Source organism: Pyxicephalus adspersus, chromosome Z (assembly GCF_032062135.1).
Source record: "Pyxicephalus adspersus chromosome Z, UCB_Pads_2.0, whole genome shotgun sequence".
In the NCBI taxonomy this organism is placed as follows: domain Eukaryota; kingdom Metazoa; phylum Chordata; class Amphibia; order Anura; family Pyxicephalidae; genus Pyxicephalus; species Pyxicephalus adspersus.
In genome coordinates this window covers 88,792,728-88,814,587 of record NC_092871.1, presented here as the reverse complement: position 1 = coordinate 88,814,587, position 21,860 = coordinate 88,792,728, and the positions used below count along the sequence as shown (strand labels likewise).

The following is a 21,860-nucleotide window of genomic DNA, read 5'->3' as shown; positions in this document are numbered from 1 at the left end:
GTTAATGATTTTTGGTTATTGGTTTGAAGGCCCATTTACACAATGCACTGGGTAACCCATGCAATATGCAGCTGCTTTAATTTTGGCAACACAGTGAACTGCAATACATGCCACATGCATTGTTGGTGTGATGTACTGCGGATGTGTTGGCAATAATTAGGATGTCATTCTAGATTCATGGAAAAACAATTTTATTTGTCCTGGAACTTCACCCCTCATTAAGCAATGTTCATATTGGCGGTGAGGTTGGAGTGCATTTACCACTTCGTCATGCAAGGTACATAGCAGTTCCCTGGCATTAGGACCCCAAGGACTCCATACTCCAATCAGCAGCTCCATCCAGAATGAATGCGGGCAGAAATGAGCAGTACTGTACGACTTACTACCACTAGATGCTCAAAGTGCAGACACTGGTTCTTAGGGGCAGAGTGAATGGCAAGGTGTCAGCAACCAAAAACCAAAGCAGGTCTAAACCTTAGGCTATGTACACGCATCAAATGATTCACACCAGATACTAACATTTACGCTCATCTTGGGCGAGAATCTGACATGTGTACAGTCGTCGCCTGACGTTCATGGATTCGTCGTGACGGATACATGAGTGACAGAGGATGAAGGACTGCAATAGAAGTGAAGGGAGGAGAGCACAGCAGGGTGCCACTCACTTGTTCTCCCCCCTCCTCTCTCAGCAGAATAGAACAATGATGTGTGTACAATGTTCCACTATTCATCTGTCAATCTTTTGTCGCTGGAAACAATCATGAAAAATCGTTTCCAATGTCAGTAATTGAGCGTGTACACAGCTCTAGTCTCAATATTTGTTTATTTATTACACACAAAAAAAGTGAAAAAAAATAATATAACATTTTAAAATGACACAATAATAAATGCAAAAATAAATAAATATAAAACACTAAACTAAGTAGAACATTGGTGTAAACATTGTAGAAATCAGTCGCATTAGTTACACAATCTGATATGAATATAATTCGCCTCCAGGGAAACTATGAGCAAGTGTGTTTAAGCCAGAGAATTCCCAAAAACCGCATCTCCTGCATTCCTTTGACATGCATTGTCTTTGCTTGTGGGCTGATGCTGTGAGGTTCCCTGTTCACTGCCACACATCACACTGCGCTTACTGATATCACCAGGTCATTATGTAGAATAAGGCATTAACCCCTTAAATGTGAATTATAACCCCTTACCATCATTAAAACTATTCAAGGTCATCACATTTTATTACTAGTATTATTAACAATAATAAACAGGATTAATATAGCGCCAACATATTACAAAGCGCTGTACATTAAATTCGGGTTACAAATGACAGGCGAATACAGACAGTGACACAGGAGGAGGAGAGGACCCTGCCCCGAAGAGGGAGGGGTAAATTGCAGTAGAAATGGAGAAAGGTTGAATCTACATTTCTGCAGTTAACCTTTTTTTCTCCGAAAATCAGTTGAAATAGAAATATTTGTGGAAGCGTAAAACAACTACGAAAAAATATTTTGATCTTCAATTAACAAAAATGTTAATAATTTTATACCAAGTACTAAAACTGAGAAAGAAATGTTATGATAACAAATATCAATATTAATATTAACAATATTAAAAAAACAAAGAAACAAAGAAACAAACAAAAAATATATTCAGCAGGAGGCTGATGATTGTGCCAGAGGTGACAGGGGAGGATATAAAGAGGTACAATTTGTGCTGCTTCATGAGGGTCCAGGAACTTCCTCAATCAAAAGGAGCCCCAAGTCCTTTCAATAGTGGGGTTCTGCACACTGTTGGCTTTGTTCCCCTCAGTAAGAATAAACATATAAATATAATTTGCTTTTTCTCTTGGTGGTATTTTCTTCCTTTTTTTTACACTGTACGCTTTATATATATAGTATTATACTGTATTATTATTATTATGTATTATACTAGTATTATACTGCACCATGCATTGTAGCACCCAACCATATTCTTGGCACCTCCAAGAACAGATCATAACAAAACATCATAACAGATCATAACATAACATTGATGTTCTGATAGAAAGTATTATAACACAGATTACACAGACTTAGTTCACTGCTGTCACCATCAGAAATCCCTCCTGTGAAATGCCATGGAGCCATCACTCGAGTGAAGTGTCTTCAAAGAGTTTGCAGGAGGTCACCAGATGAAGAATGTAAAAAGGTAAATAAAAATGAAAAATATGAAATAAAAATATAAATGGCTGATAATACACATAATACACAAAAAGCACACAAAATAAAACCAACCATGGTGAAAGATGAATCAGTATGCTGCTGATGAGATGATTGCCAACCAGCATATAAACCTCTGAGCAGCAAAAAGATTTAATGTAGTGTAGTATGTATTTTTGTGTCTGTTTGTTTTTAATAGGCAGCAGAAGCATTGATTGGCTGCCTTGGATTGGGCACATTGTATATCCAATGAACAGATCCAACAGCGCACGTTGGGAATGTATATGCACATCCAAAGGGATGCTGGGGAGATTTATCTTCATTGCAGCTCCGGCACACAGGACTGACAACAATAACTGCTGGATATGGAAAAAGTAAGACGTTAGAATCAGCTCTCGAATACAGAAAAGCTTGCATTGGTCGTTGAGTGGTGGAGACAAACGTCACCATCTGGCACATCATAAAAACCAAGATGCTGGAGCATGCACAAGAGTTCTGATTTCAACACAGATGGATGGACACCCAAGCTTTGTCTCTGGTAAAAGATTTATACCCATTGTGGTCACCATCTCAAAACATTCTCCATTAGCTCAACAGCTGTCCTCTCCTTAGGTATTTTTGGTTTTTCATGAACAAAAAAAGTAATTTATTGGTTCTTGGGAGGACCAGAACCCCTTGCCAAGTGACTATCATGGGACAGCCAATCACCTTCTAGGAAAGTTTTGCACACCTGGACGGGGATATCGGTGGAATCCAGCTCTAGAGACAATTATCGGATAACCTAATGCGTTAAAATGACCAGGCACATGTGGTTCTCTTTACCTTACGTCTCGAAGCCCTTCAGTAGGACCGATGTGGTGAACTCCTCCGATATTTTCTCTGCCTTCTATGGCTTTCCCAACATCTCCTCCCTCTTCAATGGGGACATAAATATTGATGACATTGGGGACTTTGAGAATAGCACAAAGTATGAAGCCGAATCCCAGAGCTTGACGGTCAAAGTCCTATTGATAGTCGCATATTCTGTCATCTTCATCATCTCTCTTTTTGGGAATATTCTGGTTTGTCACGTTGTTATAAAGAACAAGAGGATTCAGTCGGCGACCAGCTTGTTCATTGTGAACTTGGCAGTGGCAGATATCATGATTACTCTGCTTAATACACCCTTCACCCTGGTAAGGTACCGGTTTTAAATGATTACTTTCCCAACACCCCTTCACCTTGGTCATGTGCCCAGTGTAGATAAGATTTCTGTTTCCAGCACCCTTTTACCTTGGTAATACGCCCATTGTAGACAATAATTCTTTTCCCAGCACCCTTTTACCTTTTTAATGTGCCCAGTGTAGACATGATTTCTATTCCTAGCATTCTTTTAATTTAGTTATGTGCCCAATGTTGACATTATTCCTGTTCCGAGCACCCCTATACCTTGGTAATGCGCCCAGTTTAGAGATGGTACCTCTTCTCAACACCCCTACACTCTGGTAATGTGCCCAGTGTAGACATGATTTCTGTTCCCAACACCCCTTCACCTTGGTAACGTAAGATTGTAAAGACAGTACTTCTTCTGAACAACTTTTCATTTTGTTAGGTAGCCAATGTAGAGAAGAATACTCTTTCCAATGCAGCTTTCATATTGAGATACCTAATGTGGAGCTACTCATCAGCTTAGTTCCCCTGCCCCCCTCTCTCAAAACTGACTCAGCAGCTCAGCTCACCCTGCTCATTTCTTTCGATAAGGATTCAGTAGCTTAGCATACCCACCCAGCAGTGACTTAGCAACTCAGCTTACCCTGCTCCCTTACCAAGGATTGGCTCAGCAGCTCAGCTCACCTTTCCCCTATTACCAGCAGTGATTTAGCAGCTCAGCTCCCCCTGTTCCACCTCCCAGGAGCAGCTTGGCAGCTCAGCTCAACATTCTCCCTATTTCAGTATTGATGTAGCAACTCAGCTTACCCTACTCCCCCTCCAAGGATTGACTCTGCAGCTCAGCTCACCTTTCTCCCATTCTCAGCAGTGACTTAAAAGCTTAGCTCCCCCTGCTCCCTTCTCTGAGCCATGACTCTGCAGTTCAGCTCACCCTTCACCTCCCAGCAATTGCTCGGCTCTTCCTTCTCTATTATAAGAACAGTGCATCAGCAGCTCAGCTCATCCTGATTTCCTTTCACAGTAGTGATTCGCCAGCTCAGCTCACTATCTCTGTAGTGACTTAACAACTAAGCTCCCCCTCCAAGGATTGACTCTGCAGCTCAGCTCACCTTTCTCCCATTCCCAGCAGTGACTTAAAAGCTTAGCTCCCCCTGCTCCCTTCTCTAAGTCATGACTCTGCAGCTCAGCTCACCCTTGTCCTCCTACCAAAAATGACTCAGCTCTTCCCTATTATAAGAACAGTGAATCAGCAGCTCACCTTATCCTGCTTTCCTTGCAGAACAGTGATTCACCAGCTCAGCTCACCATCTCAGTAGTGACTTCGCAGCTAAGCTCCCTCTTCCAGGATTGACCTGACTCACCCTTCTCCCGTCCTAGCTCAGCAGCTCAGCTCTTCCTGTCCCATTTTCAGAACAGTGAATTATCAGCTCACCTCATCCTGTTCCCACATCCAAGCAATAGTTACATAGTAGATTAGGTTGAAAAAAGACATAAGTCTATCAAGTTCATCCAGTAGGGACATAACCATATCCCAGATATAAAACCCTATAAGACATAGTTGGTCCAGAGGAAGGCAAAAAAAAAAAAAAAACGTGTACAACTTGCTTCAACAGGGGAAAAAATTCCTTCCTGATTCCATGAGACAATCGGATGTTCCCTGGATGAATAGTTCATTCCTAGCTCTTATTTCCTCTCCACATATTTGCTAATTGTTATGTTTTGTTGTACTGTTTCATTGTTTTATTTCTTTCCAATATGAAAAATTAAAAACATAAAAAACAAACAGCAATCTTCAGGGGCCATTGAAAACCAATGAACCCCTTTCTTATTGTATATTTTGTATTCCCTTTTAACTCCAATGCAACAATTTGCCAAAATGTCCCCAGTTCCACCAATATTTTGGAAAACAACAACTGGGATATTTTCTTATCAATATTTAAGGGGTTAGTGATTTATGTTATTTATATTTTCAGTAATTGCTCTGGGATCCAATGCTTGGCTGTCATCAATTATTTGGATATATTGCTGATTCCCCTTCCTACCAGCTTGTCAAACAATCTCAATCCCTTGTAATGGAAAGTAGTGATGGTGGAGTTGTTGGAGTTGGTGGTTGGAGGGGGGGTGTTGGATCCCAAGACTTTGGCTTATTATGACCCTCTTGGGTGTTGACAGGAAGAATAGACACAACTTTGACCTTTTCTCTGCCAGCCTTTTGGGGGAATTTCCATTCTTTTCATTCAAGCACTAATCAATACTCCGATCATGCCTTGGCCATAGGATGAGATGCCACCAGGGATGTGACAGAGGTGACACCATATACTGCTTTGTATAATAAAATGCTTGTAGATTGGCTGCAACATAAATGCATTCTGACAGCTGCTGTCCTTATCATGCTGGAACCAGGAGGTGACAACACCTGGGATACGATTGCAGTGCAGCCGCTATCAATCAGCTTTCTATGCTGCAGCACCTCCAATAACAAGTCCATCAAAAAAGTGAATAATAATATGATCATATATTTGCAGCACCAAGGACAGCATGGCAACTAGACTATTAATAATGCTTTTCTTGCTAGTCTCAAATGTTGATTGATTCAATAAAGCTGATCTCCTGCATTTTTGTCAACCACTTCTTGTATACAAGGCCACCATTGATGACCCAATGGCTTTTCTTGGACCAGTTTCCTGATGGTGACAATAGTGGACCATGGCCCTATATTGTGTATTGAATTGGCCACTTCTTATCTCCATCAGACAAGGTGACAACTCTGTTTGACTGAGAGACAGATTGAGTGTTTTCACCTTGAAATACTGATTGTTTGAACAACGATCTCTGTGCCCAGGGATTGTCTTTTTGAAAGCTGCAAGTTTTACATTAACTCTAGGGGATAAATTTATAAACAATTTGCATAATGAAAGTGCTGCTTTAGAGTTTTGTGTGAACTGAGATGGTTGAATGTAATTAAAATTTAATTAGAGATGGGCAAATGTACTTGAAAGGTATTAGGTTGACATGGGCGAATGCGCAGAGACATTGCTTTATTAGAGAGGTATTTCTCAATTTGTCCACTAGGTGGAGCTGCGCCCATTTTCAATTACAGAGAATTAAGCTGCGTACACACGTCCAATTTTTATCGTTGGAAATGAACGACGAACGAACGACGAACGATCGATTGGTCAAAAATCGTTTGTAAAAAAAGGATATCGTGCAGGATCGTTCGTCGTTCGTTTACCAACGATAATTATTGGAAGTGTGTACGTAGCTTTAGACTACTGCACTAATTGCTAATAAAAGTAAACACAGCGCCATCTAGTGAACAAGTCGACAATGACAATCTCTAATTAACCAATAGATCTGTGTGTTCATGTCTTTTTAATATCGTTCAAGTGCTTTAAAGTATATTCATTTATTAACTTTATGTATATTCAACCTATCCCACATCAATAAGACAAGCATTTTTGTTGAATGTATTACTCTGTGGAATAATTATAAACACCTATGTACCAGGTAGGTATTTGGAAGATGATGATTGTCTCATCTAAGTGCAAGTTAAACCATTGTATTGTGTACCACTAAGGGTTGCTGCAACTGTCTGAGTTTTTCAAATGCTCAGAATAGATTAGTGAGCAGCAGATGGAATGTGTGCGGCATTTTCTTTTTCCGTAAATCTGAGAAAAAATAATCTCCACTCTGTATATTAAATAAAAAATGTCAACTTGGAGGTGTAGGAAATAGTTTTAAATGGAATGAGGATTATTTTATGACATCTGTAGCATTGCAATTTGTGGGATTCCTTCTCAGGGAAGTCAGGCTTATCTCTGATGGGGTGAAATGAGATGAGCTGACATCTATAATGAGTACAAGCCTTCCTTATATTCTGACTTTTCATACATTAGAATAAATCCCTTGCATTATCCATGAAATTAGATTTGTTTTCAAATCGGATTAGATATTTAGTATGCTAATATGTTAGGATACAATGTATCAGAGCGGAACTAATTGTATGAGGCTGCGGTCTCCTGGAAATGACTAATACTCATATGATATCAATTCAATGGGGAAAGTACACTCTAGGGTGAAAAGTCTCTGGAAACCACTGACCATCACACTAAAAGGAGCTTGCTGGATATCCCATTCCAAAACTATGGCCATTAATATGGAGTTGCCTCCCCATCAGAACTGATATCGAATTGCCCCCTCTATCCTTAGCCATTATTATGGGGTTGCTCTACATTGGAATTAGTATGGCATTGCCCCCTCCCTCCATGGCCATTAAAATGGAGTTGCTCTTCATTGGAATTGGTGTGGAAATGCACCCCTTCCCTCTATGGCTTTTAAAATTGAACTCCTCTCACCCCCCCCCCCCCCATGAAATTTGTTATAGAATTGTTAGCCTCCCTCTTTGGTCATGAATATGGAGTTGCTCCCCCCCCCATTCGCTTGGGAACTGGTATGGAATCATTCCCCTCCCTCCATGACCTTTAAAATAGAGTTGCACCCATAGGAACACTTCCCTCCGTTGCCATTTTTTAAAGATACCTTCTTTTGGAATTACCAATCCCGCAGTGATAAGGTTAGAAAAGCCTTAGCTGAGCCAATAGTACAGAAGGAAAAAAGTGGAAATATAGCGGCTCTTTATGGCAGAAAACAAATCTAGCATGACATAAATTCGAAATGCAGTTATTTTTCACATGAAATTGTAGAATCTCCAATCGGGCCATTTCCCCTTTTTGTGACTTTTTCTGTTAAAATTGTAGGAATACTATGGAAATTCTATTCTATTTTATCATTAATGTAATTTCTAGGGTCTAGGCAATCTCCTGAGGAAGCCTGTTTAAGGCATAACGCGTCGGCTAAGACCATAAGTACAGTACTGACCCACATCTTGGACTCTTTAGTAGTGAGAGTATTTTATTAAATTAATGGTTATCATTGCCATTGCCTTTTTTACAAATTATGTTTCTAAAAAGTATATGTTTTAGTAAATGAAATAAAAGGTTTTATGCCATGCTGGATTCATTTTCTGCCATAAAGAGCCGGTATCTACTTTTTGCTCTTCTATTGGAATTAGTGTGGAATTTCCTTTTTCCCCTCATTCTATGGTCATCAATATGAAGGTAATTTGGAGTTGCTGCCCATGCAAATTAGTATGGAATTTCCCCCTTCCATAGTCATGAATTAGGAGTTGTTCTTGAATGCCATTCATTGGGGTTATAGCCAATCAAATGATGGCTAAGGAATAGCAAAATGTCCATGCACATTCTCTCGTTACTCTGGGGTTTGGAAAGCCCCCACTGCCTAAACCGGGAATGGTAGAAATCTCCTATATGTGAACATTTTATATTCCGAGGCTTGTGTAAATAACTGTAAATATTCTATCACTTGTTTTTTTTTTTTTTTAAATGAGTTAGATCTTAAAGTACCTGGTAGATGAATTTGTATTATATTATATTAATAAGTATAAGTTGCATAATAATATATTGCATTGTCTTGTGTTATATTGATTTGTATTGTGGTATATTAAATTGTATTATGATATATTGAGTCTCATTGTGTCCCTCCCCCTCTGACCTTTTTCATACTGTGATATTCCTATTTTTAGATCACTATAGTTATTATTCTCATAGATCTTGAATCTTTTGTTTTGGATCCAGCACCCCCTCTCCGAGTTATTCTCGGCTCTGTGTGACAGCTCCATCACATTGATCTATTCTTGGTTCTCTTCACTGCATTGTGACAAATATGTGTGAATTTGTTGGTTCCTCCATGGATGAAAACATTGCCATTTTATTAAATTCCTGGAAAATTCAAAAAATCAATTTGAGTGCTTTTAGGTCATGTGATCACCACCATGATCCAAATGTGTTGAGCACAGAAAAAATTATCTTCTAGAACTTTCTAATTTTTCCATTTTAAATGTTTTCTCCACTTGCACAGCTGTGTCATCTCACTTTATGGGGTCCATTTTTGTAGTTGGTGATTAGCTGAAGGGATCATCACTGGAGTTACTTTGGTCCAACATTTGTTTGGTTTAAATGAGGCAAAAAATTGGATTTGAAAAAAATCCAAACCAAAGTTTTGCAAGGTGAACATAACCTTTAACAAGATAATAGAAAACATTTTCATTGACTCTGGTTCCTTGGGGGCGGGGCCACTGCTACAAACCACCGACCAATGAAAACACTCACTGTTATTATACCTTTATAACACAAAAGCCAGTGGCTGGTCAATGTGAGAAATTGCACCTGCAGATAAAAAGAATCATAAAACAGTAAATCTTCTTTATGTGTAGGCAACATTTGTGAGACTGGAGTCATTGTATGTTTAAATTACACATCTGGATTGTCTTTTTCTAATTAGGTCCTAATTATCTAAACCCTCTTCTCTTTCTTCAGGTTCGATTTGTGAGCAGCAACTGGGCTTTCAGTAAAGTCATGTGTCATGTGAGCCGGTTTGTCCAATATTGCTCGGTCCATGTATCTGTCCTTACTCTAACTGCTATCGCTCTGGACAGACATCAGGTGAGAGATCTAACATGAAATAAATAAAAGATCACCTTGTGTGCAACAAAGACTTTGGCAGATTCAGATATTACCTTGAAAAAGTATCAGGGTCTCACCACTACTCTCTTTCTCGCCACTACTCTATGGCTCGCCACTATTCTATGTTTCACTACTACTCTATATCTTACCACTACTCTATGGCACACCTCTACTCTATGACTCGCCACTACTCTATGGCTCGCCACTATTCTATGTTTCACTACTACTCTATGTCCCACCACTACTCTATGGCCTCAATGAGTGTCTATGTCTGGCCACTACTCTATTGCTCACCTCTACGTTTCACCACTACTCTATGTCTCACCACTACTCTATGTCTCACCACTACTCTAATGCTCACCTCTGCTCTTTTTCCCACAACTACTCTATGTCTCGCCACTACTCTATATCTCACCACTACTTAATGTCTCACCTCCACTTTATGGCTCACCACCACTCTATGTCTCACAACTACTCTATGTTTCACCACTACTCTATGGCCTCAATGAGTGTCTATGTCTGGCCACTACTCTATGGCTCACTTCTGCTCTATGTCTCACCACTGCTCTATGTCTCACCAGTACTCTATGTTTCACCACTACTCTATTGCTCACCACTACTCTATATCTCACCACTACTCTATGGCTCGCCACTACTCAATGTTTCACTACTACTCTATGTCCCACCACTACTCTATGGCCCCAATGAGTGTCTATGTCTGGCCACTACTCTATTGCTCACCTCTGCTCTATGGCTCACCACTACTCTATGTCTCACCACTACTCTATGTCTCACCAGTACTCTATGTTTCACCACTACTCTATTGCTCACCACTAGTCTATGTCTCACCATTACTCTACGTCTCGTCACTACTCTATGGATCACCTCTGCTCTATGTCTCACCACCACTCTATGTCTTACCACTACTCTATCGCTCACCACTAATCTATGTCTCACCACTACTCTATGGCTCCCATTCTGCTCTATGTCTCACCACTACTCTCTGTCTCATCACTACTCTATATCTCACTACTACCCTATGGTTCTCCTCTGCTCTGTGTCTCACCTGTACTCTATTGCTCACCACTACTCTATATCTCACCACTAATCTATGTCTCACCACTACTCTATGGCTCCCATTCTGCTCTATGTCTCACCACTACTCTCTGTCTCATCACTACTCTATATCTCACTACTACCCTATGGTTCTCCTCTGCTCTGTGTCTCACCTGTACTCTATTGCTCACCACTACTCTATATCTCACCACTACTCTATGACTCACCACTACTCTATGACTCACCACTACTCTCTGTCTCATCAGTACTCTATGTCTCACCACTACTCTCTGTCTCACCAGTACTCCATGTCTCACTACTACCCTCTGCTCTATGTCTCGCCAGTACTCTATGGCTCACAACTACTCTATGTCTCACCATTACTCTATGTTTCACTACTACTCTATTGCTCACCACTACTCTATATCTCACCACTACTCTATGACTCACCACTACTCCGTGTCTCGCCACTACTCTATGTCTCGCCACTACTCAAAGTCTCACCATTACTCCATGTCTCGCCACTACTCTATGTCTCACCATTACTCTATGTCTCGTCACTAATCTATGTCTCACTATTACTCTATGTCTCGTTACTAATCTATTTCTCACCACTACTCCATGTCTCGTCACTACTCTATGGCTCACCATTACTCCATGTGTCGCCACTAATCTATGTCTCACCAATACTCCATGTCTCGTCACTACTCTATGACTCACCCCTGCTGTACAACTCACCTCTGCTCTATGGTTCATCTTTGCTTGAGTTTATATTATAAAGTAAATACGCCTCATTGTAACATGATAAAAAATGTGGATCTTTTAATAATATGACATTGTTGTTACAAAAGCAGCAGATCTGTACAAATATTATTCTCTATGTCTATTCTCTGTCCCCATCTGGAGGCCTTTCCTATTCCCTACTTCCATTCCAGCAATGTAGCTTCCCCCAGACTCTTTAAAATTCTACACTTTTAGGAGTGCCAGATCTTTCCTCCCAGACCAAGCACTGTGGTCCTACTGTTCTTCATCCCTGCTGAGATATTAAAGAAATGAACCACAACACACAGCGGGGGACACAGATGTCCGATACTCCCAGAAGCGTGAAATGCTGTATAGTCTGATAGAGACCATATTACGTAAATGAAGAAAAAATTAGAAGCTATAGAAAGAGGAATATAATAATTTGTATGTTTCAGGGACTGTCTAGACAATGCTACTTTAGGGATCATGGGGTTTATTTTATTAACCCTTTATTATCTTTCCTTTAGAAGGACTTTTTGTTGACTTCCCACTGCAATAATATCTGATTGGATGGCCTTTTTAGCTGCAATTAAACCAAATGTGATAGATGAAATGTTAGAGTTTACAACCAGTTATTATGTAAATGTAACAGCTGCTTCAGCTGCTTGTGTTGGCGAATCTTATGTAACTGATTAGAGCAATTTTAATTTTATGTTTCCAGCTGTTCTGGATTCCTTATATTCCTATTCAATATATTTTATGTTATTTACACGTTAGAGCTTTTTAATCTAAGAATGTAATTATAAAAAATAAATAATTCAATGTATATTATATGGGCTACAATATGTATTTATTGGTTGATCCTAATGGCTTTCTTGACATGTGATCACCTGACCATCACACCTATCTATTTGGAAAAAAAATCAATAGACCTTCTTCAGACTGATTGGGTATGATTTATTAAAAATCTCCAAAACTGGAGAAGATAGTCTATCATTGGAGCACCTGGGTGATCCAACTAACCTGGAACAGATATGGTCCAGGATCCAGGATTGGAAGCATTTGCCAACTAGCAGCAAATTATTATTATGATATCCATTTAAGGTTTATTGGATCACCCAGGTTCTCCCATGATAGTCTTTTATAATCTTGGAGAGCCCACTGTATTCAGTTGTCTTCCTTGAAGAGTCATTGAAGGATCCTCCGTCATACAAATATTGTACTTCCAGCCTTGTGGTCACAGGTTGGTGAAGACTCTTTTCTCTTCCCCCATGACTATGGCCTACTAATACTCCACTTGGCCAAATGTATGGACAATCCAATGAGTAATGGAGTTCAGGTGTCTCCAGTGAGGGGTCCTGGTAATCCTCCATCATACAAAGACATTGCAGACAATTGTGCTCTTCCAGCCTTGTGGTCACAGTTTGGTGAAGACCCTTTTCTGTTCCCCCATGACTGTGCCCTGGGGTACAATGCCAGCTCCATAAAGACATGGGGTCACCAGTTTGATGTGGAGGAACTGAAGTGTCCTGCACAGAGCCCTGACCTCATCCCTACTGAACACCTTTGCGATGAGTTTAAATGGTGAACCCAGGTCTTCTCCTCCAGCATCAGTACCTGACCTCACCAGCAGGGGGAAATCCCCACCATCTGTACCTGACCTCACCAATGGGGGCAAATTCTCATAGACGCCCTCCAAAGGGTGAAAAGACTTCCCAGAAAAGTGCATGATATTGTAGCCAACTCAATATTTTTGGCTCTGTGGTGCAGCTCCATACCAGTGGCCATTAAGAGAAACTCCATATTAATAACCATGGGTTTAGATTTCGATATCCTCTAAGCTCAAAGGCTTGTGATGGTCAGTAACCCACATAAACTTTGCCCCTATCTTGTGCAGGTTTGGCTTTTTCATATTCCGATATTTATCTATTTCTGTTTAGACTATAAAGCCTTTCTTTTTTTTTTCAGGTCATTATGCATCCTCTAAAACCTCGAATGTCAACTGTTCGAGGAATAATCTGTATTATCTTCATTTGGTTCATGGCCAGTGGATTCTCCATACCTCATGCTGTCTACCAAAAAATGGAGCGATTTTATATTGGGTAAATTAGTCGGCTTTCCTTCTTTTTAAATTATAACTATAGTATTCTTTACATATGCATACATTTTGAATTAATATGATAATATTCATAAGAACTGTATTGTTGGCCTGAGTTTTAGAATAATATATCCTAAATATAAATATATTTTTATGGTTCTAAGCCTTACAACTGATAATGCCAGTGGCACCTGTATATGCAGTACTGTTATTAGCGTTATTAAGTGGACCTGTCTGTAATATTGCATGAATGCATTCCTCACATGGGCAAAGTAGAGCATGTAAACAGTGACATATTAATATTATGTATTCTTCAGTCTCCTCTCCCACAATTATCAGACTAACATTGTACCATTATAGCAAGGCACATACTATATTTGATCCTCACCAGACATTTGTAGGCACAGACATGCACCGTTATTTACATGATTGCGTCATTTCTGGACCAGAATATCAGTCCTGGAAGTATATCGTGATCCTGGATAACTCCTGGACACTGATGGTTCCATCTGGAGCAATCATATGGATAATCCCTGAGAAACTTTCCACTTTTGTCAGACAAGAACATGCTTTGTTCTACAATACTAAGCTCCAAAGAAGAGGGACCCTTTGAACCAACTAACCAACATACAAGTCTAAATAAAACAGAATATTTTCTTAGTACACCAGCGGTTCCCAATCTTTCTTTGCACCACAGACTGATGTTGAATCATTCTTGGAAAGATCTTTAAGACAACAATGCAGGTCAGCTGCAGTCTTTACTTTCTTTCACAGTGAAAGTCCACAATCTTTATTACTTTCTGAATCATTGACTGAGAATGAAGATGCAGCTCGAGTGTTCAGCTAATTCCATATTGTTATCTAAATGATTGTTTCAGGTGTATGATTAAAGCTACTGAAATCCAAAGATCAACCCAGGCAATCAGAATCCCATAGAATGAGTGCAGCAATGGCAATTTCCATCATCTTCCAATGACAAGTCCACCTTAAAACTTCACTAAGAACACCTTCTGCTTAAAGAGCATTTTTTCTGCTACTTTTCCAGCAATGTAAACTTGTTCTAGCTCTATATAAAACTTTAAAAAAAGTCTCAGCTTTAGAAATAATTTAAAGTTTTGTAGTTATTGTGCCAACCGACCATCTGTAAAAATGAATGATGTCCCTCTGAGAACGATCTGCGCAGATGTTTTATACAATGGATACAAATGCATCTGACTTTTTATGTGCAGACGATAGCAGAAAATAACCCATGGATTTAACATTTATTATAACGGGGACAAAGATATATTGCAGGATAATATCATCTCAAAAGATAACATCTAAGAAGATGATACCAGTTTGGTACCGGTGTCCCCATATGAGCTTGGTAATTCAATCTCACAACCATGGTCGTTATTATGGAGTTGTCCCAAACTCTTTCCTTTGCACCCATCATGGACTATGACAAAAGAAGCATCATAAGCATTGTAAGGCCCTAGTCAGGTGCAATTGCTCGCCACATGCCATTCCACCATGCCACACTCATCACCTATAGCAAGCCCCCGCTCAGCGGCTAGTTGCTCTGTCCCAGCACACGGTTGCCCCCAGGTCTTCTGTTTGCAAAGCATGGCATCTGGGGAGGAACTGACAGGGGCCCAGGAGCCCACAGATAATGCATAACAGGTGAGTGCAGCAGAGTTAAGTCCAGAATACATACCGGTACTTATGCATATAATCTGTCTGCTAAAGAGGTATCCAGGGGCAAACACAAAGTAGAGTTACAGGCAAAGGTCGGATCAGGCAGCAAACAATTTCAGGTCCAGAAAACAGGCAGAATCGCCAACAGTAAATGTATAATTAAACACACCAGCGGCAGGTCAGCCCAGCTTAACGCTACAACAGGCAACTAGTCACAATGAGAAAAGCTATAAAGTCCTAAAAGCCATTGGCAGGGTAGGGTGAAGCCAAGGACTAATCTGCTCCTAAAATCCCTTTCAGCTATGCCCACCCTCTGTGTACGTGCTGGGGATGCTGAGAAGGTTTATCTCAGGCTGCATGGATAAAGGAAAGCTGGGGATGCTCCGAGCTGCTGAGCAGAGGGCAGACAACTAATTCCTTGATTTCTTTGCTGCTGCAAGTGAAAACACTATAGAGAATAAATAAGGTGCACATCACAGAATTGCCCAGATCAGCGTCTTTTAACATTGATAATCATATTCTCTGATTCCTTTGCCTTCGGCATCCTTCCTGCTCTGCAGCACCCTTGATTGGCTCCTCGTGCTTAGTCTTGAACATTCTAGTCAAATAAACATCCCTGGGGTGTTTGCTTTGCATTCTTGGCAGTTTTTACAGAGTCATGACGTGCCCAGGTCCTGTTTGCTTTAGTGAACATTTGTTGATCAAGCACTTGTAATCACCATTAAATGTCTGTGTGACAACACATGGAGCACAGTTATAAGACACCCTATAAAAAGATGTACCTGAATAAGGACCTTTGTGGTAGGATCACCAGGAATTATTTTACTGACATGGAATGCTAATGGGATTTCAGTGATCTACTTTGATATATTTATACCCTGATTGTGTAGTTAGTGGATTAATGGATTTTAATTTTAAGCTCCCATAAAATTGCAGTTCTTCACAAGTGGATTTTGGAAGGTTCACATTCTCTATCTGTCTACTTTTAGATTCTACCACATTTCATTTTTTTTCATGTATTTTCTAGAAAAACTCTAGTAATAAAGCATAATTATAATTTTGGAAAACAAATTACAGGACTGATCCATTGCTACCACAACTGATTGCTTAATTATATGTAGTAGTAGGAGCTTCTCCTGCCACCTCGGGATAAATGCAACACTTCTGTTAGCACTGCAGGCCGTGGCGGCGCCGCTGCTCCTAATCGCAGGCACGGGCGCAGGGTCCTATCTCTCAGGTAATCCACTACCTGTCTTCCATGTCAGTGTTTCTTTCATGCTGAGACTTGCTCTGGTGTGGGTGTGTCTCTGAGGTAACACACACACGCCCTCTGTTTCCTTCAGCCTATGGCTGATGCCCTGCAGGTATTTAAAGGCACTTCCTACCACAGGAAGTTGCCTGAGCAATCTCTGGCTTACCTGCATTACCCTGTGTTTAGTGATTCATCTGACTGCTTTCCTGTGTACCGGACCTTGCTACGTTTTTGGACCTTGCTTGTTGGCTGCCTGACCCTGACCTCGGACTACGCTTTTGGACTCTGCTTGTCTTCACCCTGGTCTTGACTCCTGTGGTCAGCTGCCACTGGCCTGGGGATTGTTCTGGAGTGGCACCTGGTAGCTACCCCGCAGCCAAGCCTATCCTCACCATCAGAGGCTCTAGTGAAAACCGGGTAGCTGCTTAGTTACGCCCCTCTAGAGTTTACCTGGCCAGCGGCACAGTGAGTCCACACCTCGTTCATAACAACTTCTTTCTATTTCTACAGCTTTGTTCTCATTTTTCACAATTCCTAGAGGTTTATGACCTCTAGATTATAGCTGTGAATGTAATGTCTTCACATATACAACAGCAAAATCAGTCAATACATTTAAACAATACAAACTACAATTTTGTATGTGTATCTGTTGCTATTTAAAAAAAAATAAAAATGGGGCAAGTCTGTGAACAAATTGTTTTGTGCTTGTGTTGATGGCATTGATTCAGATTAACAGATGCACGATCATTTATATTACTTTGATAGACATGTGGTTGATCTAAACTCATCTGCAGATGACAACCTTCTGATCCACAGTTACGTGTCTTCTTATCTCCAGTTGACATTCTTCTGATACACAGTTGGCCATCTTCTTATCTACTGCTGACCGTTCTCTGTTCTACAGTTTACCGCCTCCTGATCCACAGTTGACCATTTTCTTTTCTACAGTTGACTGTCTTGTGATCAATAGTTGATTGTCTTCTGATCTACAGTTGACTATCTTCTGATCCACATTTGTCGGTCTTCTGATCCAAATTTGACGGTCTTCTGATCTACAGTTGACCATCTTCTGATCTACAGTTGACCATCTTCTGATCTACAGTTGACAATCTTCTGATGTGCAGTTGACTTCTATCCGACCTGTGTACAATGTGGTTCTATCTGCTAGTCTTATCAGACAGGACTTCTTTTTCCTAGTGTGCTGGGGATGGTGACTGGAACCATAGGTTAGAAAAAAGGACCATGCAACACCTAGAAATGTTGGATGCTGAAAAGTTTAGAGACACTGTTGCTTCACAAATGAGTGGTGTTCTGCACCATAGACATTGGAACAGGTATGTATCAGTTCATTCTTTAAAGACTAGCCTTTTCATGCTTTGTATGAAGAAGACACTATCTGCATGCTCACACTTCCTTTGATCCCTCACAGCTCTTTGCTTCTCTGCAGTCAGTAGTGTTCACAGCATGCTGAAGCATTGATATCACCTACCAAGTAATGTGTTCAGGCCAATTGGCTGTTAGGCCCAGACGCTGTCCCAGCGTAGCAGATCACGTGCTCCACCATACTGGGTATTCCCAATGTCTGCAGAGATGCAATGAGCTATAGGGAGAGCAGGAGGTGAGTAGTAAGGGTTTCAGACTGGGTCTCTTTTAGAAGCAAGGGCAAGCTGACAGTGTCCTTTTATTAAGTCATTTTCTATGCTGTAAAAGTGCCACAGGTATCTTTCTAGCTACCAAGACAACACAAAAACACACAGATCTTGATTCATAAAATAAACCCAAGATCTGGGTGAGCATGCTGTGAGAGTCTAGATCTAAATATGCAAAGATGTAATTAGGTCCTTTGCTGAGCACTGAAAGTATTATTAGAAATCCTGGATGGTTCAGATCATGAACCCCTCATTATGTTCTTTCTATAGTCCAATCAAAAATCTAATGGAACCATTAAACATGAACCTAATTATTGTAAGTGGTTACACAAAGTTTAATTAGTCCGATAATTGGACAAAAATGCTCATCATAAATTTATTAGAATGTTTTGAATCAACTATATCACCAAGATAAAAGCATGTTAGAAAATGGGAGAACAAAGCATGTTTGGAGGACAAATTGGCCATTTGGTGCAGTAAAAGGTGGACTCTATGCAGATATAAAACAATAATTAATGCAATTCTGTAAGGAAACCCTGTTGTCAGACTATTTATCTAAACAAAAAATGTTTTCATAAGATTATAAATGTATTTAGTGCTTGTTATAACTGGTAAAAGCCACCCTAGTGTACCGATCTCTGAACCCTGAGACCATTGGGGGGTTCTGCCATCTTTAATATTATATTAGCAGCCCCAGCAGACTCATAGCTGCCACTCAAGTGACACTGTGTTATATTCCCCGAGCTACCACTTATAAGACTATGTAGAGAGAAGGTAAGGGTGGACTGGAACTAAAATGTAACATAGATATATGAAGGTAATCCCAAAGAGTTCCCAAACTTGGCCAAAACCATCCCAAGCCAAATCTTGATATTCCCTGCCCAAATATGTTACATTTGTTTGAAAATATTTTATTACTGAATTACCATTTTAAAAGTTCTTTATGCTGAAACGTAGCCATCTGTAGATTTATGCAAATTTTGACATTCAATTACTGACTGTTCATGTTCATTATGCCAAAATGTCTCCTCCAGCCATCTGACCTGTCGTTCCGTGTCCTTTGGCAGCCTATGATTGACAGCCCATTCCACCTTACTAAGAACTTCCTCCTATAGCCTTCTGATTTATCAATGAGGCAGATTCAATATGATCTTGCTCTGACACTGGTCCTTATTGCTTCTCAGCTCCCAAGCACCAGTGGCACACCATAATGTAAGGCAAGTGGTTGCCCCGAGGACTTCAGTATGCAAAGGATAGGATCCTGGGGAGGACTGACAGACCGGGGCCTTACATTACCATGATCTTCTGGTGCTTCGGAGTTGGGAAACTTTAAAGGACCAGTTGACAATGGCAGAGCAAGATCAAAGCCTGGAACCAATGCACTCATTGGCTTCAGCACAAATTCTTTAAAGCTTCCCAGCTCCATAGCACCAGTAGCCCATCGTAATGTAAGGCCTGGTCTAGGGAGGACTGACAGAGGACCAGACCCTTTATAACGATGGGCCACTGGAGCTTGGGAGCTGAGAAGCTTTAAAGAATATGTCTTGCAGCTTATAAGTGCATTGGTTCCTGGCTATGATATTTGTCATTGGCTACTGATCCCTTAAAGCTTCCCATGTTCCACACCAGTTGTTTATCATAATGTAAGGTCGTGATCCTCTTTTAGTCTTCTCCAGATGCTATCCTTTACATATGGGAGTCCTGGGGGTAACTTTGGATAAGAAAACGTCAACTGTAGGTAAGAAGGAGGTGACCTGTGGATCAAGGGAAGGTCAACTGTGGTTTAGAGGAAGGTCAACTGTGGTTTAGAGGAAGGTCAACTGTAGATCATAGGAAAGTAAACTGTGGATTGAAAGACAATCAACAGTGGATCAGAAGAAGGTCAATTGTACATCAGAAGATTGTTAACTGACGATCAGAAGACGGTCTACTGTAGTTCAGAAGAAGGTCAACTGTGGATGAGAAGCCATCTTTCACGCACTGAAGTCCTAAGGGTAACTGTGAATCAGAAGTCAACTCTTGATCAGAAGACAAATCAACTGTGGATCAGAAGAAGGTCAATTGTACATCAGAAGATTGTCAACTGTGGATCAGAAGATGATCAACTGTACATAAGAAAAAGGTCAATGTAGATCAGTAGAAGGTCAACTGTGTCATACTTACCTGTTCCTCACTAAAGCGCAGGCGTCTCTCTCCTGCGCATGCGGGCTTTTCTAATGCAGGGTATGTCTCTGTTTCCAAGCTTTATCATCTCCATTCAATCAGCTAGGCCAATCAGAAAATAGCCTCTTGACCAGCCCTGGCTATTTAGCTAGCTCACAAACTGCACTCAGTGTTCATGCAACGTGTCTCCATTGTGCCGAGCCCCCTAGTTCTGTGAGCTAGTTCCTGTACATCTGGTGCTTAATCCAGTGTTTCCTGTGTCCAGCTCCTGTGTTAACCCCTTGTTGTCCAGTCTGTTGGTTCCCAGCCAACTTCCCTGTGCTGTTCCAGTGTTCCTGTCTGTCTGTGGATATTCCTGTGTCACCTGTGCCTCCTGTTGCTTCCAGTGTCCCCTGTGTTCCCTGTGCCCGCAGTGGCCCCTGTGTCACTAGTGTCTGTCCCTTGAATCCCTGGTACTGGACCCCTGGCGTGTGACCTGACCTCTCTTGCTTGCTGCCTGCCACGACCCTGGCTTTCGTTGATTATCCTTCTGCTTTGTGATTTGGTACCGTGCTTTTCCCACCTTGGTGTGCCCACGGATCGCAACCTGGCAGTAACCAGCAGCGCAACATCCTCACCACTAGAGGCTCTGAGGAAAACCTGGTTACTGCTTAGACTCTGCACCTTTGGCCCTTCTCAGGGCTCACACCATCTCTGTGCAAGCCATAGCGCCCCCTAATGGTTCTTTCTCCCCGTGCATGACAAACTGCGTAAGAAGGTCAACCAAACAAAAGAAGGTTAACTGTAAATCAGAAGAAGGTCAACAGTGATCAGAGATCAGAAGAACAAGATTAATACGCAGGGTGTGTGTGTGTGGGGGGGGTAAATATTCGTTAAGTTGTGTCATTCATTGTGCAGTAGAGTTGTTTGAGTTTTTGTACTGAATGAACAAGAAAAAATGCTGGCAGGAGAAGCAACTCGCATATATGTATCTCATCTGTTCAAACTCTTTGAAGTTTGGCAGACATTCCATAAAGCACTTGTACTTCCTAATGCAAATACACAACAAAGCAATGTACAGTGTGTTATCTCCCGCTCCTTATTGTGTTTCCATGCAGTGAATCAGCCTCTTGGTGTTAGCTGTTTCTGGCCCCACATGGAGTATGAATCACTTTAGGAAAAAATAACAAAATAGGAGCGTGGTAGTTTCTATGACAACAAAATTTCCAATCTATGAAGACTTTTTATAGACATAATAAACCAAGTAACAATTGCCAATTTCTTTATAATTATTTTTATATTTTTGTAGAGTCACTTTAGGTTCCATGCTGAAGACTTTTTGTTTTTTTTCCG

The 21,860-nt window shown here is 40.8% G+C and overlaps 1 protein-coding gene across 1 annotated transcript in view; it reads left to right on the top strand.

Moving 5' to 3' along the window:
• Positions 1-2,557: 2,557 nt before the first annotated feature.
• LOC140343901 (G-protein coupled receptor 83-like) overlaps positions 2,558-21,860 on the top strand; it is a 31,713-nt gene continuing 12,410 nt past the window's right edge. Inside the window, exons 1-3 of the mRNA XM_072430801.1 lie at positions 2,558-3,373; positions 9,743-9,868; positions 13,658-13,791. Of these exons, the coding sequence (XP_072286902.1) occupies positions 2,993-3,373; positions 9,743-9,868; positions 13,658-13,791 (641 nt within the window). The 5' untranslated portion in view covers positions 2,558-2,992. The remainder of the gene's footprint in view (positions 3,374-9,742; positions 9,869-13,657; positions 13,792-21,860) is intronic.